The 26194-nt window shown below is 35.4% G+C and overlaps 1 protein-coding gene across 1 annotated transcript in view; it reads left to right on the top strand.

The window, feature by feature from the left end:
* Positions 1-26194, top strand: part of RPS6KA6 (ribosomal protein S6 kinase A6) — a 225582-nt gene that overhangs the window by 176203 nt on the left and 23185 nt on the right. Inside the window, exons 18-20 of the mRNA XM_007087880.3 lie at positions 5174-5335; positions 14576-14652; positions 16484-16601. Of these exons, the coding sequence (XP_007087942.2) occupies positions 5174-5335; positions 14576-14652; positions 16484-16601 (357 nt within the window). The remainder of the gene's footprint in view (positions 1-5173; positions 5336-14575; positions 14653-16483; positions 16602-26194) is intronic.

The following is a 26194-nucleotide window of genomic DNA, read 5'->3' as shown; positions in this document are numbered from 1 at the left end:
TTTTCAGATAGGCCTGAATTGCAATGTACTTTCCTCTTAGAACTGCCTTTGCTGCATCCCACATGGTTTGGACTGTCATGTTTTTATTTTCATTTGCTTTCATGTACTTTTTACTTCATCTTTAATTTCTTGTCTCACCCATTCATTCTTTAGTAGGATGTTCTTTAACCTCCACATATTTGAGAGCTTTCCAAATTTTTTCTTGTGGTTCACTTGAATTTTCATAATGTTGTGATCTGAAAAAAATGTATGGTATGATCTCTATCTTTTGTACCTGTTGAGGGCTGATTTGTGACACATTATGTGATCTATTCTCGAGAACATTTCATGTGCACCAAAAAGAATGTGTACTCTGCTGCTTTAGGATGAAATGTTGTGAATATATTTAAGTTCATCCGATACACTATGTCATTCAAATCCATTGTTTCCTCTTTGCTTTTCTGCTTAGATGATCTCTCCTTTCCTATAAGTGGGGTATTAAAGTCTTCTACTATTATGGTGTTACTATCAATGAATTTCTCTATGTTTATTACTAATAGATTTACATATTCATGTTCTTCCAACTTGGGGGCATAAATATTTACAATTATTTGATATTTTTGATGGATAAGCCACTTAAATATTATATAATGCCCATCTTAACTTCTAGCTACAGTCTTTGCTTTAAAATCTAGTTGTATGGTAACCTGGGTGGCTCAGTCAGTAAGCGTCCGACTTCGGCTCAGGTCATGATCTTGCGGTTCATGAGTTTGACCACTGCCTTGGGCTCTGTGCTGACATCTTAGAGCCTGGAACATGCTTCGGATTCTGTGTTTCTCTCTCTCTATGCTCCTCCCCCACTCACACTCTGTCTCCTCTCAAAAATAAGTAAGCATTAAAAAATTGTAAATAAATAAACAAATAAATAAATAAATAAATAAACAAATAAATAAAATCTAGTTTGTATGAAAGAAGTGTGGTTACTTCAGCTTTCCTTTGACATACATTAGCATGATAGATGGTTCTCCATCCCCTCACTTTCACTCTGCAGGTGTCCTCAGGTATAAACTGAGTTCCTTCACAGCAGTATATAGATGTATCTTGTTTTTTTTTTTATCTGTTCTGATACCCTATACCTTTTGATTGGAGCATTTAGTCCATTTACATTCAGAGTGATTATTGAAATATATGAATTTAGTGTTATTGTGTTATCTTTAGATTTCATGTTTCTGGTGATGTTGTCTGACCCTTTGTAGTCTTTGCTGCTTTGGTCTTTTTTTTTTTTTTCTCAAAGAGTCCTCCTTAAAATTTCTTGAAGGGTTGCTTTAGTAGTCATGAACTCTCATATTTTTTCTTTGTCTGGGAAAGTCTTTATCTCTCCTTCTATTCTGAATGACAGCCTTGTTGGATCAATGATTCTTGGCTCCATATTTTTTATTCAGCATATTGAATATTTCCTGCCACTCCCTTCTGGCCTGCCAAGTTTTGGTGGGCAAGTCTGCTGCTAACCTTATGTGTCTACCTTTGTAGGTTAAGGACCATTTGTTCCTAGCTGCTTTCAGAATTTTCTCTTTATCCTTGTATTTTGCAAGTTTAACTATGATATGTTGTGATGTTGACCTGTTTTTGTTGATCTTGAAGGGAGTTCTCTGTAACTCTTGGACTTGAATGCCTGTTTCCTTCCCCAGATTGGGAAGTTCTCAGCTATAATTTGTTCATATAAAACTTTTGCCCCTGTTTCGTGCTCTTCTTCTTCTGAGACTCCTATGTTATGGGTATTGTTTCATTTCATGGAATCACTTATATCCATAATTCTCCCCTCATGATCTAGTAATTTCTTTTCCCTATTCTTTTCAGCTTCATTATTTTCCATAATTTTATATTCTATTTCACCTATTGTCTCCCCTGCTTCTTTCATCCTCACTGTCACTGTATCTAGTTTCTTTTGTATCTCACCTGTAGCATTTTAAAATTCATCCTGACTAGTTCTTAAGTCTGTGATCCACAGCAAGGGTCTCTCTTGTGTGTATTATGCTTTTTTCAAGCTCAACTAGCAGTCTTATGATTGTTGTTCTAAATTCTTCTTCATATATATTGTTTATATGTGTTTTGAGCAAGTCCTGACTGTGATTTCTTCTTGACCTTTCTTTTGGGGAGAATTCCTCCATCCTCTCATTTTGGCTAAGTTTCTGTTTTTGTGTGTTTTAAAAGCTTGTTATGTTTCCTGCACCTGTCAGTACTACTAAATGAAAAATCCTGGCATTTCAGCAAGTGTTTCTGGTTTACAATGTTGGCACTCTGCTGTTTCGTTTTGGCTGTTTTTTCCCATTAGTCAGTCCTCTGCAGAGATCCTCCTGCCTTGCAGTAGTGGAGTGTTGGGCCTTTACCCAGGTGTGCTTTGATTTGTTTGTTGAAGGAACTGTGGGGGGAAAAAGAGGTGTCAGTAGCTTGATCCCATAAAAAAAAGAAAAAGAAAGGGAACACACACACACACACACACACACACACACACAACAAACAGAGAATCAAAAAAACTATAAAGCTGATTCCAAGGAAAAAGAAAGAAAAAAGTAGAAGGAAAGAGAAAAGTAGGAAAAAGAAAAGAATAAAAAAGTCTGATCCAAGGAAAAATAGAAGATGAAATGACAAAAAAAAAAAATCAGGTATTATGAGCCTGATTACAAAAGAAAAAAAGAAAGAGGAAAAAAGAAACAAAAAGAGTTCTCTCTTGGTGCCTGAAAGGTGTTAGCTATGCTGGTCTGGAAAAGAGGCCAGCTGCGCTGGCTAGGAATCAGTCTTGCCCCAGTAAATAAGCAGTTACTAGGCACAGAGGTGAAGGGTTTGGTGAAATTGGGGCCCGCCTCCACTAAGGGTAACTGTGTTGCTCTCTGAAATCTCACCATGTTGGTTTTGGTGGGGAAAATGGCACCACACCAATCTCTTGTCTCCAGAGCGGGGATCTTAAAAGCCTCACTATACAGGAAGCCTTCACAGAATAGCGATGGCAGTAAGTTTTTCCTGTGCCACAACTATCCCGTGCCTCTCCTTGGTTCATGGCTGGGATTCAAAACCCAAACTCTTAAAGACCTGGCAAGGTGTGGATCTGCTTCCGTCCTCTGGAGTAGAGCCTCTCCACCCTACTGATAAAAGGCTTTTGGCTGGCACCTGCAGGGTCTTTTGTCCTTGGGGAGGCAACAAACTTTCTTCCAAAAGTACTCCAGGAAGGGGACTGTTCTTTCCCAGTGCACACCATAAATATCTACATGGTATGCACTCCAGGGCCAGATCCTTCCTCCCCAGGACCATGAGCCATGAGTCCACTCTGGAGAAAGTCGCACACTTCCAAAACCTCAGAGTTTGAGCTCCAAAAGCTGTTTGCAAAACCGAACTGGGACACTCATTACTTCTTGCTTCCCAATCCATGGTCCAGAGAGATTTTCCTCTTGTGTTAATGCGATGCCACACTTTCTCAACCCTTCTCTCTGTCTCGCCCCTTTGTCTCTCCAGAAAGGGTTTCCTCCCCTCTACGACTCTGATTTTTTCTGTCCCCCAAATCACCTCCATGCACCTTGCATTTGCCAAGCTGTCTCCCTCCAACTATGGAGATACTTCTGCCACTCTACAGATCTATTTCTTGGATACTCCAAGTAATCTGACCTCATTACAGCTGTGTTTGAGGGACAATGAAAGGCCAGGGTCCCCCTACTTCTCCACCATCCTGATCACTCCTCCCTTTTATTTTGGAAACCTTCAGGTTCTTACATCAATTAAATAACTTGACAGGCGTATATTGAACATTTCTTCATGCCAGGCATTGTAAAAGGTATTGCAGATTCAAGCATGAGTAAGACTTGGTCCTTATCTTTAAGTAACTTTTAGTGTAGTGAAATGCTGATCAAATATAGGACTAGAATAAATGAAGTGTATTGTATTAGTAAGAAAATCATCACATAAGGAAGTTTAGAAAATTTTCCATTTCTAGCATTTCATTTTGTTTTCATTGTTTCTGTTTTTCTTCTTGAGAGTTTCATTCATTGAAAGCATGTTTTTAACTTCATTGATGTAATTATAATAGCCTTTTTGTGTTTTAATTTTTTAATGTTTTGTGAATTTTGAATAATTCATTTTATTGAGATATAATTGACATATAACATTATGTAACTTTAAGGTGTACAACATATTGATTTGATACATTTATGTATTGCAATTTGATTAATACCATGGCATTAGTTAGCAGCTTCATCATGTCACATATAACAACAGCCACTTTAAAATCATCTGTTAGGTCCAATATGGTTCATCTTGGACTTGGAATTGATTGATACTCTCTTTTCCTGAAACTGTGTTCCATTTACTTGGTTCTTTGTTAATTAGATAATTTTGGATTATATACTGTATATTTGAATATTATGAAGATTTTTTTGTAATGATATTTTTCTTCAATGATTATTATTATTTTTTTGGTGGATAATTTTAATGGCAGTGTTTGCACTGAAAACTCTTTGCTTTTTGGGCATCAACTCTGGACTCTGTTATCTTTTGTCTTTGTATGAATTACGTTGAGCCTCTTCTATACATTTTTGACTCAGGAGTCAGTTTTGGCTCTTTTTTGTACAGAATTCCTCCCAAGCATTCACTGTTTTTTAGCATCTCTTTTATGTTCCTCCATGCCAGAAAGACTGGGCTTTTCCACATGTGTTTTCACCATCACTGGGTGACATAAGAACTACACTTAATCCTAGGCTAAAAGCCACAGATATGGGGGCCTTACTTATAGTTCCCTATTTTCCCTCCTTAACAAAGTGTACGCATTCCATCAGAGTCTGTCTGCTTCTGTCCATTCTCCAGTACCTTCATGTAGTTGATTTTTTAATTTTGTTCAAGTTTTAGAGTTGTTTATTGTGGGGAGGAGAGCGTTGAGTAGAGTCTTAGTCCCTTATTTCCAGAAATGGAACTGAGAATTGAGTTTTAATATTTTGAGATTGGAAATGTTTAATGAACTTTGTGGCTTGAATGGAAACTGGGACATACTTCAGGCTGTCAAGGCTACCAACACTGGAGAGAGTGTCATTTTCAAATTTTTATAATTTAGAAAGTTATTTTTCCTGGAAATATGTTAACTCAAAATGTGTTATTTCATAGATATATAGATATAGTTTGCTATAGAAATATATTTTTTTCTTTTATGTTCAAGGTTGTTCATCGTGATCTTAAACCTAGTAATATTTTATATATGGATGAATCGGCCAATGCAGACTCCATTAGGATCTGTGATTTTGGGTTTGCAAAACAGCTTCGTGGAGAAAATGGAATTCTTTTAACTCCATGCTACACTGCAAACTTTGTAGCACCTGAGGTATTCTTTAAAACTTTAGTATTAGCCTTTTGTTCTTTTCTTTTAGTTGAATATATATAATGTCATGTATGTGTTATAGTTGATAGGTAAAAACTGAGTTATCTTATCTTTTCCCAACTATAAAGCTGTTTAAATCCAAAAATTCTGATAACCCTTAATATAAATATTCAAACTAGTAACTCACATCTGAAACTAGCCTGAATATATAATAATCAGACTATTGTATTCTCTTGTGTTATGTGCTAACATCAGAATCATACCCCTGTAGAGCTGGGAGGAGAATAGAGATAACCCCATTTTCAACATTAAATATTCCAAATGAAGTAATTGAGGCTCAAAGTACTTAAATAAATTTTTCAAGACCCAGCATTCACATAGTAATAAAACCAGGATAAATTTGCAGATATTTTAGTTTGTGCTGAAGAAGAGGTAATTTATATTTAACATTATATATAACTTATAAGGGCAGTACCACCCATGATTGTCTTTAAGATATAATTCCTGGAGCAAACAGCTTCACAGGGATTTTTATAAGCAGTGGGATTTTTCTTGGCACATAATACTCACTTGTAGATCTTAGAGGAAAGAGTCGAGAAAGGTGAGTCTGGGGAGGTAAAGGGGTATAGGCTTCATTTTTATCAACTTCCAACAGTCACTTCTGATACTGGGGATAGGAGCTTTGACAGTAGCAACCTCAACAGGACTGTAATTATGATTGATAAAAAATAAATCAGGGATGGAATTGGCCATATACATATTATTGTTTATAAGTTAGGAACTGTTCTTATATGCTATGAATAATGATAACCCATATGAATTATCATATATACAACATAAATCAGAATACACAAAAATCTTCATGTTAAAAAATTGAATGTTTATGGGGCGCCTGGGTGGCTCAGTCAGTTAAGCGTCCGACTTCAGCTCAGGTCAGATCTCGAGGTCAGTGAGTTCGAGCCCCGCGTCGGGCTCTGGGCTGATGGCTCACAGCCTGGAGCCTGCTTCCGATTCTGTGTCTCCCTCTGTCTCTGCCCCTCCCCCGTTCATGCTCTGTCTCTCTCTGTCTCAAAAATAAATAAAACGTTAAAAAAATTTAAAAAAAATTGAATGTTTCAAGTCAGATGTTTGAAAAATTTAATGTTTCAAGTCAGAGAAGAAGAGTAAAATAATTTGAGGATGAATTCTTATCCATGTGCATGTTTTCTGTTTTTTTATATCAAATACTATAACTTTCAGGATAATATTTCACATCACATATAGCAAGACATTTGTATTTGAATATCAACAAATCTGTATTTTAATGTAGCTATTAGAAAAATATTTTTTCTTTTCTTTTATTGATGTGATTTTTCACATTGGTTGATTTGCAAATATTGAACCAGCCCTGCAGCCCAAGAATGAATCCCACTTGATCATGGTGAATAAAACATTTTATATGCTGTTGAATTCAATTTGCTAGTTATCTTGCTAAGAATTCTGGCATCCATATTCATCAAGGATATTGGCCTCTGGTTGTCTTTTTTGATGGGTCTCTATCTGGTTTGGGAATCAAAGTAATGCTAGGTTCATAGAATGAATCCAGAAGTTTTCCTTCCCTTTCCATTTTCTGGAACAGCTTGAGAAGGATAGGTATTAACTCTGCTTTAAATGTCTGGTAGAATTACCCAGGGAGGCCATTTGGTCCAGGACTGTAATTTGTTCGGACATTTTTGACATCTCATTCAATCTCTTCACTAGTTATGGGTCTCTTCAAATTTCCCATTTCTTCCCATTTGAGTTTTGGTAGTGGGTGGGTGTTAAGGAATTTGTCCATGCATTCCAGGTTTTCCAGTTTGTTGGCATATAATTTTCATAGTATTCCCTGATAATTGCTTGTGTTTCTGAGGGATTGGTTATAATAAATCCATTTTCCTTCGTGATTTTATCTACTTGGGTCATTTCTCTTTTCTTTTTGAGAAGCATGGCTAGAAGTTTATCAATTTTTTTTTCCAAAAACCAACTCTTGGTTTCACTGATATGTTCTACTGCTTTTTTGGATTGTTTATTTCTGCTCTGATCTTCATTATTTCTCTTCTCTTGTTGGATTGGGGTGACTTTGCTGTTCTTCTAGTCCTGTCAATAGATGCAGAAAAACATTTGACAAAATACAACATCATTTCTTGATGAAAACTCTCAAGAAAGTCTGGATAGAAGGAACATACTTAAACATCATAAAGGCCATTTATGAAAAGCCCACAGCGACTATCCCCCTCAATGGGGAAAAACTGAGAACTTTCCCCCTGAGATCAGGAACACAATAGGGATGTTGACTCTCAACGCTGTTGTCTAACATATTATTGAAAGTCCTAGCATCAGCAATCAGACAACAAAAGGAAATCAAAGGCATCAAAATTGGCAAAGATAAAGTTAAGCTTTCACTTTTTGCAGATGACGTGATATAATACATGGAAAACCCGAAAGACTCAACCAAAAGTCTGATAGAACTGATACATGAATTCAGCAAAGGTGCAGGGCACAAAATTAATGTACAGAAATCGGTTGCATTTTTATACACCAATAATGAAGCAACAGAAAGACAAATAAAGAAACTGATCCCATTCACAATTGCACCCAGAATCATAAAATACCTAGGAATAAACCTAACCAAAGATGTAAAATATATGTATGCTGAAAACTATGGAAAGCTTATGAAAACAATTGGAGAAGATACAAAGAAATGGAAAAGCATTCCATGCTCATGGATTGGAGGACTAAATACTGTTAAAATGCCAATACTACACAAAACTATCTACACATTCAATGCAATCCCAATCAAAATTGTACCAGCAATCTTTGCAAAGCTAGAACAAGCAATCCTAAAATTTGTATGGAACTACAAAAGACCCTGAATAGACAAAGTGATATTGAAGAAGACCAAAGCAGGAGGCATCACAATCCAAGACTTTAGCCTCTACTACAAAGCTATAATCATCAAGACAGTATGGTACTGTCAAAAAAGCAAACACATAGACCAATGGAATAGAATAGAAAACCCAGAACTTGACCCAGAAGTGTATGGCCAACTGATCTTTGACAAAGCAGGAAAGAGTATCCAACGGAAAAAAGCCTCTTTAACAAATTGTGCAGGGAGAACTGGACAGCAACATGCAGAAGAATGAAACTAGACCACATTCTTACACCATACACAAAAGTAAACTCAAAATGGATGAAAAACCTGAATGTGAGACAGGAAACCATTAAAACCCTAGAGGAGAAAGCAGGCAACAACCTCATTGACCTCAGCCGCAGCAATTTATTGCTAGACACATCTCCAAAAACAAGGAAATTAAAGCAAAAATGAACTATTGGGACCTCATGAAGATAAAAAGCTTCTGCACTGCATGGGAAACAATCAACAAAACTAAAAGGCAACCAACAGAATGGGAAAAGATATTTGCAAATGAAATATCAGACAAAGAGCTAGTATCTAAAATCTATAAATAACTCTCCAAACTCCACACCTGAAAAACAAACAATCCATTAAAGAAATGCGGAGAAGGCATGAATAGACACTTTTCCAAGGAAGGCATCCAGATGGCACATGAAAAGATGCTCAACGTCACTCCTCATCAGGGAAATACAAATCAAAACCACACTGAGATATCACCTCACTCCAGTCAGAGTGGCTAAAATGAACAAATCAGGAGAGTATAGGTGTTGGAGAGAATGTGGAGAAATGGAAACCCTCTTGCACTGCTGGTGGGAATGCAAACTGGTGCAGCCTCTCTGGAAAACAGTGTAGAGGTTCCTCAAAAACTAAGAAGAGATCTACCCTATGACCCAGCAATAGCACTGCTAGGAATCTACCCCAAAGTTACAGGAGTGGTGATTCATAGGGGCACTTGTACCCCAATGTTTATAGCAGCACTTTCAACAATAGCCAAACTATGGAAAGAGCCTAAATGTCCATCAACTGATGAATGGATAAAGAAGATATGGTTTATGTATGCAATGGAATACTACTTGACAATGAGAAAGAATGAAATCTTGACATTTGTAGCAAAGTGGATGGATCTGGAGGGTATTATGCTAAGTGAAATAAGCCAGGCAGAGAAAGACAGATACCATATGTTTTCACTCATATGGGGATCTTGAGAAATGTAACAGAAGACCATGGGGGAGGGGAAGAGGAAAAAAAAAAGTTTTGGAGAGGGAGGGAGGCAAACCATAAGAGACTCTTAAGGACTGAGAACAAACTAAGGGTAGATGGGAGGTGGGGGAGAGGGGAAAGTCGGTGATGGGCAGGGAGGAGGGTACTTGTTGGGATGAGCACTGGGTGTTGTATGGAAACCAATTTTACAATAAATTATGTTTCAAAAAGTATATATATTTTTTATTGAAGTAAAATTTGCATACAGTGTTATATTGGTTTCAGGTATGAAATAGTATATTTAATAATAAAAATATACAAAGTAAAAAATAACTTATTAATAATGAAAAATTCCCATATTAAAAATTTGTTTTCTTCCTTTAAGATGTTGATGTTGAAGAGGAAACATAACAACTGATTTATAAAGTTTTTATGATAAGAGGTTTGCCATATAAAAATTATGTACATATCCAGGAAATGTAATTTAATCTCTATTTCAATTAAGTACATAGAATAATGAATGTACAAATTTTTATCACATTACAATATATAGAAACTGTATTTCCAAAAATAAATATTGGAACAAATACATGATGCACAAAGGGGTTATTGCACTGCCCCTAGGTTTAAGAAATATAGCTTAGACATTGAAAAAATAGCCTTTCTAGAATATTTAAGGCTTTTGTAAGGATAAGAAGGTAGAATATTTGAGATTTGGGCTTTTCTGTTAAATATAGGATATATATTCATCATAAATATTCTATCATTTATGCAGTAGACAACAGAAGGGTATGGAATAACCATTTTAATGGCTGAATTTTTAATATTGACTTAATATTGTGGATCTGGTATGATGGAAACTTCTCACTGGAAAAAGGTTAGGGCTACGTGTGTCCCAAATTAACATTTTATTTATTTATTTTTTAATTTTTTTTAAAATTTTTTTTTGAACGTTTATTTATTTTTGAGACAGAGAGAGACAGAGCATGAACGGGGGAGGGGCAGAGAGAGAGGGAGACACAGAATCGGAAGCAGGCTCCGGGCTCTGAGCCATCAGCCCAGAGCCCTACGCGGGGCTCGAACTCACGGACCGTGAGATCGTGACCTGAGCTGAAGTCGGACGCTTAACCGACTGAGCCACCCAGGCGCCCCCCAAATGAACATTTTAATGTCAGACATTGAAAGGAAAAATACAGAGTATGTTTATGTTTAGATTAATGATTAGGTAAATATTTTCAGGTTAGTCGGGAGGTAAACATTTTTAAATGAGTTCAGATCCACAAAGTAGAATACAGCCCATTGATGCTTTTTATCTTCACAGACTGCCATTGTATTATGACATTCTCATCATTGTAATAGTGAAGGTTTTCAAGTGGTCGTCTGAAAACCGTTTCTCCATAACTAGTGCTTGAACTATCTTTGGGTAGTATTTGTATTTTCAAAATACCTTTTTTTTTTTGAGAGAGAGAGAGAGAGAGCATGTGCACTCACACACACGCGAGCACATTAGTGGGGGAGGGGCAAAGAGAGAGGAAGAGAGGGAATCTTAGGGTCCACACCCAGTGTTCAACACAGAGCCTGTTGGGCTTGATCCAACGACTCTGGGACCACGACCTAAGCTGAATTCAAGAGTCGGATGCTCAACCAGCTGAGCCACCCAGGCTCCCCTCAGAATACTTTGAAAAGTTTTATTATCAAATGCTGAAGCCTCTGCTAAGCAATAAATTAATATTTATAAAATTTTATTAATGAAATACAGAGGTTTTGTGTAGGATTAGTTTCTAAATTTCAGACCTTTTCAAAGATTAGCAATAAAGTATATGAAATACATTCTCTTTTAAACTAGAATCAGAAAGATTCAAGTATCCGTGCAGATATTTGAATAAATAATAGCATTTATGGGGGTATAAATTCACTATTTCATCACAGTAAATAGAATGTTTGTTTGCTAAAAGATATGCTAATGAGTACAATTTTGGCTTAACAGTAAAGAAAAATATGCATTCACTTTTTGATATGTATCAACCTGACCAACCTCTTAAGGTTTACTTAGAGATGCTTTTCTACTATAACTATGTTGCAAAAAAATAATATATCCCCAAAAACATTTTACTTTTTATAAAAGCAAACAACTTATAATTTCCTACTAATATTTAGTGTCTACTGAGGTCTAAAAATGATCCTGAGTTAAAGGAACATATAGTAAATTGGAGGGAAGTTGTGTGATGTGAGTGGTTTAGCTATATCTCATTATTTATTAGCCTTTGTGGTCCCTACTTGTGTTATGTAGGTAAGCCAATTACACAGGTATTTTGATAAACTCTTTACCTTCTCAAGTTTGCACATATGCTTGTTCTTGTAAGTACATTTCGACTAAGAAAAAATTATATATTGAAGTTTAAGTTAGATACTCATTAGTCATGTATGACAATTGTCAAAGCCAAACATTAATATTTTTAACCTTTAATAAATGAAATGTTCATGCTCCTGGTTATGCACTCCCCAGTGTTAAGGCATTAATAGTATTTTTATTCTGTTTTTATGCCTAAAAGCATTAGCAGTGGGTTTATTTTTTTTTATATTTTTAAGTTTTTATTTAAATTCTGGTTAGTTAACATACAGTGCAATATTATTTTCAGGTGTGCAATTTAGTGATTCAACCCTTACATACAACACCCATTGCTTTTCACAAGTGCACTGCTTAATCCCCATAATCTATTTTATCCAGCACCCCACCCACCCTTCTAGTAATCATCAGTTTGTTCTCTATACTTAAGAGTCTGTTGCTTGGTTTGCCTCTCTGTGTCTTTTTTTTCACCTTTGATCCTTTGTTTTGTTTCTTAAATTCCACATATGAGTGAAATCACATGGTATTTGTCTTTCTCTGAAGGACTTATTTTGGCTAACATAATACTCTCTACCTTGCAAGTGGCAAGATTTCATTCTTTTTGATGGCTTAGCAATATACCATTGTGTATATATACCACAACTTTTTTTTCTATTCATCAGTTGATGGGCACGTGGGCTGTTTCCATAATTTGGCTATTGGAGATATTGCAGCTATAAACATTGGGGTGCATGTATCCCTTTGAATTAGTATTTTTTATCCTTTGAGCAAATACCTAATAGTGCAGTGGTGGATCATAAGGTAGTTCTATTTTTACCTTTTTGAGAAACCTCCATACTGTTTTCCACAGTTGCTGTACCAGTTTGCATTCCCACCAACAGTGTCAGAGGGTTCCCTTTTCTCTGCATCCTCACCAAAACCTGCTGTTTCCTGTGTTGTTAATTTTAGCCAATATGACCAGTATCAGGTAATGTCTCATTGTAGTTTGATTTGTATTTCCCTGATGGTGAGTGATGTTGAGCATCTTTTCATGTGTCTGTTAGTGATCTGGATGTCTTCTCTGGAAAAATGTCTATTCATGTCTTCTGCCCATATCTTAACTGGATTATTATTTGTAACTGTTTTTGGGTGTTGAGTTTTATGTTTTTTATAGTGGTTTTACACTAACACTTTATCAGATATGTCATTCCCAAATATCTTCTCCCATCAGAAGGTTGCCTTTCAGTTTTGTTGACTATTTTCCTTTGCTATACAGAATATTTTTATTTTGATGTGGTCCCAATAGTTTATTTCTGCTTTTGTTTACCTTGCCTCAGGAGACACATCTAGAAAGAAGTTGCTAAGGCCAATGTCAAAGAGGTTACTGCCTCAGTTCTCGTCTAGGATTTTAATGGTTTCCTGTCTCTCATTAGTTCTTTAATCCATTTTTTTTTTTTTGGTCTTTAATCCATTCTGCATTTATTTTTGTGTATAGTGTAAGAAAGTGGTCCAGTTTCATTCCTTTGCATGTTACTTTCCAGTTTTCCCAACACCATTTGTTGAAGACACCTTTTTCTCATTGGATATTCTTTCCTCCTTTGACGAAGATAAATTGACCATAGAGTTATGGGTTCATTTCTGGGTTTTTCTATTTTGTCCTAATGATCTGTGTGTCTTTTTTTTTTCTTTTCTTTTTTTTTTTTTTTTTGCCAGTACCATACTGTCTTCATGACTACAGCTTTGTAATATGACTTGAAGTCCAGAATTGTGATGCCTCCAGCTTTGCTTTTCCTTTTCAAGGTTTCTTTAGCTATTTGAGGTATTTGTGGTTCCATACAAATTTTAGGATTCTTTGTTCTAGCTCTGTGAAAAGTGCTGGTGGTATTGTGATAGGGATTGCACTGAATGTGTAGATTGCTTTGGTTGGTATAGACTTTTAAAAATATTTGTCTTACAATCCATGTCATCTATTTTTCAACAAAACTCTACTAACTTCATATAGAAACCTCACATGAATATAATAAATATATTGTTTGATATTATTAACACTAGCCCCAAGAACAAAAATCATCTACCTAAATTATTGCATGAAAAATGAATTAAGCCATTCAGAATTTTATCAAATGTGTTTTTGTGATCCATAAATATTCCACTCTTTCTAATACATAGGCCTTGAATGTAAGATATAAATTCATTTTGCTTTCGTAAAGGTATATATCATCTTACCATCTTTTGCATGGTAAGGAGGCAATTATCATAGACACTAAAAGCACAAGCTCTAGAGTAAGAATACCTACTCCACTACTTACTAGTTTTTTTTTTTTATATTAGGCAAATTATGTGACATTTGCCTTAGTTTCTTCATATTCAAAATTGAAATAATAATATGTACCTCGTGGAGTCAGTATCAGGATGAAAAGACAGTACTGTATATAGTACATATTAGGCTCTTTGTATGCATTAATCTTAAATTTTGATGTCTATGTCTGGTTTTTCTAAGCGTAGGAGTGAAAGCTTATTGGAGTCAGGGATCATATATTCAAAGTTGTTTCTTTTATGACCCATGTTACTTGATCACCTTATTTTTAGCCATTTATTCAACGCTTGCTAATTGCAAAGGCTCTGCCTTTAACATTAAATGAATCTAGTTTTGAAAAGATTTACATGATGTAAGTTTTTAAATTGTGAACATTTGTGAGATTATTGGAAGTACAACAATGGTCTTTCAGATGAGAAAACTGAGTTTATACTGAGTGATACCAGATAATATATATTTCTTCCTCAGGTTCTTATGCAACAGGGCTATGATGCTGCTTGTGATATTTGGAGCCTGGGTGTCCTTTTTTACACGATGCTGGCTGGGTAAGAAACATATATTCAAAATAATACACATCATAATTTGAATTTCATCTGTATATTTTCATCTGGAAAGAAATGGGCAGATGAAAATAGCCTTAAATAAAATAGTACCAACATTTTAAAATAATATATATTGTTTATTTATAAAAGATAAAAAATAAAGTGTTTAGTGTGGTACTCTTCAGATATATAATTAAAAGAATTTCAACTAGAACTAAAACATTTAAAATTAAAACATGTATTTTGATATTATTATTATTATTATTTTGATATTATACATTCAGTGCATTAATTTTTTAATGTTTACTTGAACATGATAATTTCTTTTTCAGTGGGTACTTGCCCACTGAGTTTCTTCATATTGAGTTAATTTTTTGAAAGTACTTGAATTCTGGCTCTTCTGATGATAGAGATTAAGTAAGATCATACTTTATAAAAAATATGAATAGTAACAGAATACTCAACTACAGAAACACATAGCTGCCTTCCCTTAAACAGATAAATACTAAACAAATTTAATAATTGAATATATTAATGTTGGTAATTTACAAATAATATAATTGCTGTTGTACTTTTAATAATTAGTAGCACTTGCATTTAGGAATAAGAATTTATGGCTGTAGAAAAAAGGCTAGGTTTAGCAGTATATTGCATAGAATGGAATTTGAAGAATTATAATGTAATTATTATATATTGTACTTAGGTGTGACTTTTTAAAGAAAGAATTTAGTAAAATTTAAATATGCTTGACATAACAGGAGCTTTATAAATATAAGTTATGAATATGATGACTTTGCATTATTTATTAGATTGATGGTAATTGTTTATCAGCATATTCCACATACTTTTAGATATATTACATACTTATGCAAAACATTTAGTTATAGACCACAGCAAGTACTAAAGATAAGAGTAATGAAAAGTTTGCATATGAACTGCAATTAGAGCTACTAGTTTCAAACCATGGGGGATACCATTTCTAGATTGCTGCTTTCAAATATTTACTTTATGACTAACAGAAAATGATTTTGTGTGTGAGTGTATGTATATATATTTAGTGTTATCTCTACCTAATTGTTACAAGAGAGAATTAAGACATAAGCATATTAAGATATCTTCCTCATACTTCTTAACCATAAGTCTTTTTATTCCCAAATTTGAATACCATTTTCAGTTTCACCTGTTATAATGATACAAACTGATCACTTTGTTATTCTATATTAATTTTAAGCTACTTTAACATTAAACAATGTATTTGTCTTCCTGTCCATGAATATTGACCAACATAATAATTTTATTGACTATAGAGTTTTTTTTGTTACATTGATATAAATATTTGATGCATTGTTTATGGACATTAATTAAAAATATTGTTAACCTGTTTCCCTGGATAATTCTGTTAATTTGTTAGTGAATAAATTTTAACCAATCACTAAATACATTCTGAATTTACAGTTAACAATTTCTTCATAGTAAGTATATTTGTGTTGCTAACTTATGCCTGAGAATACAAACTTTGCATGTTTTATTTTGGTCTAATTTTAAGCCTATAGCTTCACACGAAAAGCCATCTTTATTTTATTTTAATTTGATTAACTGATCAAAGGAAAAAATATTTATGTCGGCAAGACTCCCTATTTTATTAGATAATCCATGAAGATTAAGTTCATTGTTTGAAATATAAAACTTGATATGAAAGGTAAAGGGAAATATTAGATAATACTCTTAATTTGCTATAGTAAGTATTTGCATGTTGTCTTATATTCATCGCTTTCAATTAGATTTAATTTGTATATTAGGCCCTCATGTCTATTCAAATCTATTTTATTAATAGCTACACTCCATTTGCTAATGGCCCCAATGATACTCCTGAAGAGATACTGCTACGTATAGGCAATGGCAAGTTCTCTTTGAGTGGTGGAAACTGGGACAATATTTCAGATGGAGCAAAGGTATAAAGTATAAATATCTTTTGTTGCATTCATATTCAATTGTGGAAATCTTTAAGTTATAGCCTAGTCTGTATTTTCAGAGTATCTGATGGTGTTATATGTCAGTATTTGTTTTTAAGTCAACTCACATGTATACGCGGATTGAACAAGATGAAGGCTGATTTTTTTTTTCTGCCATGCTTCTGGGCCATATTACTCTCATATCAATTCATATGTGTTCAAGGAATATAAACTAGTTTCATTATTAACCAAACTAAAAATGTAAATCTACTGAGGAAAAACACACGCTTAAAGCTAACTAGAGCTGATTTCTGCATTTGGTATATTTTTACACATCTTTTCTTCTTTAGCACAGACATTGACTCATGATAATGCAAGCAGTTTTATAATGTTTTTATAATATATTATATATTCCTTGATAATATATGAACTGTTTATCAGTAACACCTAGATATTTATTGATGATGCAGAGCTATCCAAGAGAAATATAATGAAAGCCACATATGTAATTTAAAAATTTCTAGTAGTCACATAAGAAACAAAAAGAAACTGGTGAAATTAATTTTAATAATATATTTTATTTAACCTGGTATATCTAAAATATATCATTTCTACATGTAATCAATATAAAAATTGGTAATATATTTTACATTCTTTTTTTATATTAAAACTTCAAAATCTGGTTATGTACTTTATACTTAGAGGCCATATAAATTTGGACTACCCACATTTCTTTTTATTTTTTTATTTTTTCTCATTATTGTTTTTTTAATTTTAGCATATTTGACACAAAATATTACATTAGTTTTAAATGTACAGCATAGTAATGTAACAAGTTCATACATTATGCTATAGTCTCAAGTTGGACTACGTACAATTTAAAAGGTTTAATAGCCACATGTAGCTAGTGGCTGTCATAGTAGACAGTATAGTTTCAGTGTAATTGGCCTTATTTAATTTAGGAAAAAACATTGATCAAACCCTGACTATGAATTCTTAACATTTTTACTTTAAAATTTTTGAGTTTTAAAACAAAACTACAAAGGTTTTCTGCATCTGGCTTATAGGGCCCTGAAGCTTTTAAGCTGCGATATGAAATAGAAAACAATTTAATTCCAAAGGAATTGCTTATATTTAATATCTGCTAATGATAAAATCTAATTGTCTTAACATTAGCTAACCTGCAGGGTATATTTTGAAATAAATCTCATATCCTAATTATTATAGAGTAAATAAATCAGGGATTTGATTGCAATGACCTTTCAAACATTAGAAAAACAGGGAAGGGATTGAGTTTGGGTCTCAGCCATAACACAAGTGTACTGTGTGGTGTAGTAGAAAAAAAAAAAAACTGATCAGAAGCTAGGAAAACAGAGTACTAATTTTGGATCTAATAAAGAACTGCCTCAGTTTTCTCATCTGTAAAATTTAGGAACTAGATTCTCCAAAATTCCTTCTGACTCCAAAATCCCATTTCGTTGCAGTTTTTTTTAATAATTTGTTATATTTCTACATACAAAGTGATTGAAACTACTAGTATTATTAATTAAATATATGTATTTTCTAGTCAGCCAGTTTGTGTGTCACAAAATGCAGTTTTCCAAGGAAGAATTCCAATGTTTAGAGCTATACATATGATATTCCTGCATTTCTTTTAAAAAATAACTGCCAACTGTGAAAGTAATGCTGAAATAGATAATTTATTTTTTATTTATTTTATTTATTTTAATTTTATCCTTTTTATTTTTTTGATATGAAATTTATTGTCAAATTGGTTTCCATACAACACCCAGTGCTCATCCCAAAAGCTGCCCTCCTCAATACCCATTACCCACCCTCCACACCCTCCCACCCTCCATCAACCCTCAGGTTTTAAGAGTATCTTATGCTTTGGCTCTCTCCCTCTCTAACCTCTTTTTTTTTCTTCCCCTCCCCCATGGACTATTGTTAACTTTCTCAGGATCCACATAAGAGTGAAAACATACGGTATCTGTTTTTCTCTGTATGACTTATTGCACTTAGCATGACACTCTCCAGTTATATCCACGTTGCTACAAAAGGCCATATTTCATTCTTTCACATTGCCACGTAGTATTACGTTGTGTATATAAACCACAATTTCTTTATCCATTCATCAGTTGATGGACTTTTAGGCTCTTTCCATAATTTGGCTATTGTTGAGAGTGCTGCCATAAACATTGGGGTACAAGTGCCACTATGCATCATCACTCCTGTATCCCTTGGGTAAATTCCTAGCAGTCCTATTGCTAGGTCATAGGGTAGATCTCTTTTTAGTTTTTTGAGGAACCTCCACATTGTTTTGCACAGCGGCTGCCCCAGTTTGCATTCCCACCAACAGTGCAAGAGGGTTCTTGTTTCTCCAAATCATCTCCAGCATTCATAGTCTCCTTATTTGTTCATTTAAGCCACTCTGACTGTTGTGAGGTGATATCTGAGTGTGGTTTTGATTTGTTTTTCACTGATGAGGAGTGACATTCAACATCTTTTCATGTGCCTGTTGGCCATCTGGATGTCTTCTGTAGAGAAGTGTCTATTCATGTTTTCTGCCCATTTCTTCACTGGGTTATTTGTTGTTCGGGTGTGGAGTTTGGTGAGTTCTTTATAGATTTTGGATACTAGCCCTTTGTCCGATATGTCATTTGCAAATATATTTTACCATTCCATTGGTTGCCTTTTAGTTTTGTTGATTGTTTCCTTTCCTGTGCAGAAGCTTTACATCTTCATGAGGTCCCAATAGTTCATTTTTGCTTTTCTTTCCCTTTCCTTTGGGGATGTGTCAAGTAAGAAATTGTTGCGACTGAGGTCAGAGAGGTTTTTTCCTGCTTTCTCCTCTAGGGTTTTGATGGCTTCCTGTCTCACATTCAGGTCCTTTATCCATTTTGAGTTGGTTTTTGTGAATGGTGTAAGAAAGTGGTCTAGTTTCATCCTTCTGCATGTTTCTGTCCAGTTTTCCCAGCACCATTTGTTAAAGAGACTGTCTTTTTTCCATTGGATGTTCTTTCCTGCTTTGTCAAAGATGGCTTGACCATATGTTTGTGGGTCTAGTTATGGGGTTTCTATTCTATTCCATTGGTCTGTTTGTCAGTTTTGTGCCAATACCATGCTGTCTTGATGATTACAGCTTTGTAGTAGAGGCTAAAGTCTGGGATTGTGATGCCTCCTGCTTTGGTCTTCTTCAAAATTATTTTTGCTATTCGGGGCCTTTTGTGCTTGCATACAAATTTTAGTATTGCTTGTTCTAGCTTCGAGAAGAATGATGGTGCAATTTTGATTGGGATTGCATTGAATGTGTAGATAGCCTTGGGAAGTATTAACATTTTAACAATATTTATTCTTCCAATCCATGAGCAGGGAATGTCTTTCCATTTCTTTATATCTTCTTCAATTTCCTTCATAAGCTTTCTATAGTTTTCAGCATACAGATCTTTTACATCTTTGGTTAGGTTTATTCCTAGGTATTTTATGCTTCTTGGTGCAATTGTGAATGGGATCAGTTTCTTTATTTGTCTTTCTGTTGCTTCATTGTTAGTGTATAAGAATGCAACTGATTTCTGTACATTGATTTTGTATCCTGTGGCTTTGCTGAATTCATGTATCAGTTCTAGCAGACTTTTAGTGGAGTCTATCGGATTTTCCATGTATAGTACCATGTCATCTGCAAAAAGCGAAAGCTTGACTTCATCTTTGCCAATTTTGATGCCTTTGATTTCCTTTTGTTGTCTGATTGCTGATGCTAGTACTTCCAACACTATGTTAAACAACACGATGACAGTGGACATCCCTGTCGTGTTCTTAATCTCAGGGGGAAATCTCTCAGTTTTTCCCCATTGAGGATGATATTAGCTGTGGGCTTTTCATAAATGGCTTTGATGATGTTTAAGTATGTTCCTTCCGTCCCGATTTTCTGGAGGGTTTTTATTAAGAAAGGATGCTGAATTTTGTCAAATGGTTCTTCTGCATCGTTTGACAGGATCATATGGTTCTTATCTTTTCTTTTATTAATGTGATGTATCACATTAATTGATTTGCAAATGTTAAACCAGCCCTGCATCCCAAGAATGAATCCCACTTGACCATGGTGAATAATTCTTTTTATATGCTGTTGAATTCAATTTGCTAGTATCGTATTGAGAATTTTGGCATCCATATTGATGAGGGATATTGGCCTGTAGTTCTCTTTTTTTACTGGGTTTCTGTCTGGTTTAGGAATCAAAGGAATGCTGGCTTCATAGAATGAGTCTGGAAGTTTTCCTTCCCTTTCCATTTTTTTGGAATAGCTTGGGAAGGATAGGTATTATCTTTTCTTTAAATGTCTGGTAGAATTGCCCAGGGAAGCCATCTGGTCCTGGGCTCTTATTTGCTGGGAGATTTTTGATAAGTGATTCAATTTCTTTGCTGGTTATGGGTCTATTCAAGCTTTCTATTTCCTCCTGATTGAGCTTTGGAAGTGTGTGGGTGTTTAAGAATTTGTCCATTTCTTCCAGGTTGTCCAGTTTGTTGGCATATAATTTTTCATAGTATTCCCTGATAATTGCTTGTATTTCTGAGGGATTGGTTGTAATAATTCCATTTTCATTCATGATTTTATCTATTTGGATCATCTCACTTTTCTTTTTGAGAAGCCTGGCTAGAGGTTTATCAATTTTGTCTATTTTTTCAAAAAAACAACTCTTGGTTTCGTTGATCTGCTCTACAGTTTTTTTAGATTCCATATTGTTTATTTCTGCTCTGATCTTTATTATTTCTCTTCTTCTGCTGGGTTTGGGGTTATTTGCTGTTCTGCTCTATTTCTTTTAGGTGTGCTGTTAGATTTTATATTTGGGATTTTTCTTGTTTCTTGAGATAGGCCTGGATTGCAATGTATTTTCCTCTCAGGACTGCCTTTGCTGCATCCCAAGGCATTTGGATTGTTGTCTGTACATTTTCATTTGTTCCCATATATTTTTTAAAATTTTTCTCTAATTGTATGGTTGACCTATTCATTCTTTAGTAGGGTGTTCTTTAACCTCCATGCTTTTCGAGGTTTTCCAGACTTTTTCCGTGGTTGATTTCAAGCTTCATAGCATTGTGGTCTGAAAGTATGCATGGTATGATCTCAATTCTTGTATACTTATGAAGGGCTGTTTTGTGACCCAGTATGTGATGTATCTTGGAGAACCTTCCATGTGCACTCGAGAAGAAAGTATATTCTGTTGCTTTGGGATGCAGAGTTCTAAATATATCTGTCAAGTCCATCTGATCCAATGTATCATTCAGGGACCTTGTTTCTTTATTGACCGTGTGTCTAGATGATCTATCCATTTCTGTAAGTGGGGTGTTAAAGTCCCCTGCAATGACCACATTCTTATCAATAAGGTTGCTTATGTTTGTGATTAATTGTTTTCTATATTTGGGGGCTCCCATATCCGGTGCATAGACATTTATAATTGCTAGCTCTTCCTGATGGATAGACCCTGTAAATATTATATAATGCCCTTCTTCATCTCTTGTTCCAGCCTTTAAAGTCTAGTTTGTCTGATATAAGTATGGCTACTCCAGCTTTCTTTTGATTCCAGTAGCATGATAGATAGTTCTCCTTCCCCTCACTTTCAATCTGGAGGTGTCCTCAGATCTAAAATGAGTCTCTTGTAGATGGCAAATAGATGGGTCTTGTTTTTTTTTAATCTATTCTGATACCCTATGTCTTTTGGTTGGAGCATTTAGTCCATTTACATTCAGTGTTATTACAGAAAGATATGGGTTTAGAGTCATTGTGATGTCTGTATGTTTCATGCTTGTAGTGATGTCTCTAGTACTTTATCTCACAGGATCCCCCTTAGGATCTCTTGTAGTGCTGGTTTAGTGGTGATGAATTCCTTCAGTTTTGTTTGTTTGTTTGTTTGGGAAGACCTTTATCTCTCCTTCTATTCTAAATGGCAGATTTGCTGGGTAGAGGATTCTCGACTGCATATTTTTTTCTGTTCATCACATTGAAGATTTCCTGCCATTCCTTTCTGGCCTGCCAAGTTTCAGTAGAGAGATCCATCACTAGTCTAATCGGTCTCCCTTTGTATGTTAGAGCATGTTTATCCCTAGGTGCTTTCAGCATTTTCTCTTCATCCTTGTATTTTGCCAGTTTCACTATGATATGTCATGCAGAAAATCTATTCAAGTTATGTCTGAAGGGAGTTCTCTGTGCCTCTTGGATATCAATGCTTTTTTTTTCCTTCCCCAGATCAGGGAAGTTATCAGCTATGATTTCTTCAAGTACACCTTCAGCACCTTTCTCTCTCTCTTTCTCCTCTGGAATCCCAAGCATGCTCATATTATTGCGTTTCATTGCATCACTTAGTTTTCTAATTCTCCCCTCATACTCCTGTTTTTTTTAATCTCTCTCTTTCTCACTTCCTCTTTTTCCATAATTTTATCTTCTATTTCCCCTATTCTCTCCTCTGCCTCTTCAACCCAAGCTGTGGTCACCTATGTTTTATTTTGCAGCTCATTTATAGCATTTTTTAGCTCCTCCTGACTGTTTCTTTGTCCCTTGATCTCTGTAGTAATAGATTCTCTGCTGTCCTGTATGCTTTTTTCAAGCTCAGCGATATATTTTGACTATTAATTTAAATTCATTTTCTGTTACATTGCTTAAATCGTTTTTGATCAGTTTGTTAGCTATCGCTACTTCCTGGAGTTTCTTTGAGATGAATTCTTCCATTTCGTCATTTTGGATAGTCCCTGGAGTTGTGCAGAACTGCAGGCCTCTTCCTCTGTGCTGTCTGGAGTAACTTGTGTTGGTGGGAGGGGCTGCAGTCAGACCTGATGTCTGCCACCAGTCCACCACTGTAGCCACAGTTAGACTGGTGTGCATCTTATCTTCCCCTCTCCCAGAGGCAGGACTCACTGTGGAGCGGTGTGGCCCCTGTCTGGGCTACTTGCACACTTCCAGGCTTGTGGTGCTGCTTCTATGGGATCTGCCGTATTAGCTGGGGTGGATCTGCAGGGTGCACAGGGGCAGAAGGGGCAGACTCAGCTCATTTTGCCTTTGGTTGTCCACTTCAGGAGGGGCCCTGTGGCACTGGGAGGGAGGTAGACCGTCGGAGGGATGCATCCACAGAAGCACAGTTTTGGGTGTTTGCGCAGTGCAAGCAAGTTCGGTGATGGGAACTGGTTCCCTTTGGGATTTTGGCTGGGGGATGGGCGAGGGAGATGGCGCTGGTGACCGCCTTTGTTCCCCGCCAAGCTGAGTTCGTCTTCTGCGGCTCAGTAACTCTCTCTCCTGTTGTCCTTTAGCCCTCCAGCTCTGGGAGCAGAGCTGGTGACTTATAGCATTCCAGATGTTAAGTCCCGCTGGCTGCCAGAACACACTCCGTCCAGCCCCTCCACTTTTGCAAGCCAGACTCGTGGGCTCTGCCTTGCCGGGCAGGCTGCCCCTCCACTGCCCTGGCCCCCTCCCACCAGTGAGTGTAGCATGCACCACCTCTCTGCCCTTCCTACCCTCTTCTGTGGGCCTCTTGTCTACGGTTGGCTCCAGAGAGTCCATTCTGCTAGTCTTCTAGCGGTTTTCTTGGTTATTTATACAGATGTGGGTGGAATCTAAGTGATCACCAGGATGCGGTGAGCCCAGCATCCTCTTAGGCCGCCATCTTCCGCCAAGTCCCTCCTGAAATAGATATTTATATGACAATTATGCTTAGTAGTCAGTTTTCCATGTTCCATGTGTTTTATGTTTGAGTCTGTCTAGTACTTAAGAAATAATATATATTAAAGTTTAGTTTTATTTTCACCTCCTCTTTTTAGTGTGATATTCTGGAGTAATTAATATAGGAAAAGATATTGGGGGCTATTTTTTAATTATTCCACATGGTCTTTAATTATTTCCCTTTTCATGGATCAAGTGACTTTAGTTCTATCTTTTAAACTTTCTGAAAATGATGGCAAATGTTGAGCAAAAGAAGTATATGAACCTTCTAAAAAACTATCTTCTGTACATTTTAACAGTTTGATTTTTTTTGTGTTAAATTAGTAATGAAGATAAACTATTGTTCAGTTGCCCATAACTCTTTAGGCTAGTGTCCCTTAGTTATGAGAATTGTGGCATTTTCTATCACTTCTTGAGAGTTGTTTTACTTAATTGCAGTTTCTTATAAGCTACTTTTCCCTTTTAAGATGATGATTCTGTTTGCTTCCTGTCAATGCAGAGTTCATAAACTTTGTTCATTCGGTTAAATGGCGGTAGAGGTGAGGGGTGATAGTGGAAATCATGTTATTTTTGTGTGTTTTATTGCTACAATACTTTCAGCTAAATTCTCATCTCCAAACCACAGGCTTTGAGAACACTGATGCTACTGCTTCCCTTTTGTAAAACAGGGAAGACAAGAAGAAGTATCTGGTAAACACAGCAAAAATAGAAGAGGCAGGAGAGTAATGAAAATTTTATGGTTTCACTGTGTATAAACACAATAATACTGGATTAATTAGAAGGCTGTTCTATCTAAATTTTAGAATATTTTAAGTAAATAAAGTGTTACGTATTTCAAGTGCATATACCCTTAGCCAACAAAGAATTGACCAGTAGAAGTTCTTATGGGACAATTATTTATGACCTTTTCCCTTGCCTCCTGTAAAAAGAACAACTTATACCTTTCCTCTATTGTGCTCCCATTATGATATTGAATGTACCTTATTAGAGCATTAATGTATTTATGTATATTTGTATTTGTATACATTTTTATTCTTTCCATTCAGAGAGCATTTAAATGTCATGCTCATTTTTTACATTTCCTAACATACTTAGCACAAAAAATACTTAATCGAATACATTTTCATAAACTATTTAATTTTTTCTTCAGGTATACCTTGCCTTATTAATTTGCACAATAAGATGTTCCTGTCCATTAAATAAAGATAAATATTGTCTAATTGTGAATGACTATAAATTTGCTGTAAATTACCAGGATTTACATACATATTTCCTTTTAATTTTGGCTTGAAGTTTCTCTTAATAGAAGAGGTTTTTTATGTCTTTACAAGTCAGAGATTTATAGAGCTGGAAGGAACCTGGTTTCTCATTTTGTAGTTAGATAAACCAAGGTGTATACACTTTATCTTGCCCATGGTCACACACAAAAAGTGGCAGAGCTGATTTTTAGTCCAGTACTCTTTTTAGTCTACTACATTTTAGGGAAGACATTTTAGAGAAAGAAAGGCTTTATTAACTTGCTTATGTGAATAGAGTGGAAGAGAAAGAGGTCTATAAATCTTTAATGAAAAAGCAAAAGAATAATTGTTCATCCACTTCTTTTATAGAATATAAAAATCAAGTGTACTGAACTTATTAACCTTTTTTTTAATTTTTAAATTTTTTAAAAAATGTATTCATTTATTTTTGAGAGAGAGAGAGAGAGAGAGAGAGTGAGAGCAGGGGAGGGGCAGAGAGAGAGGGACACAAAGAATCCGAAGCAGGCTCCAGGCTCTGAAGTGTCACCACACAGCCTGATATGGGGCTCAAACTCACAAACTGAGATCATGACCTGAGCCCAAGTTGGACACTCAAATTACTGAGCCACCCAGATGGCCTATGAACTTATTAACCT

The sequence above is a fragment of the Panthera tigris genome, chromosome X (genome assembly GCF_018350195.1).
Source record: "Panthera tigris isolate Pti1 chromosome X, P.tigris_Pti1_mat1.1, whole genome shotgun sequence".
NCBI lineage: Eukaryota > Metazoa > Chordata > Mammalia > Carnivora > Felidae > Panthera > Panthera tigris.
Note: the sequence above shows the minus strand (reverse complement) of the source record. Positions and strands in the feature narration are given on the sequence as shown.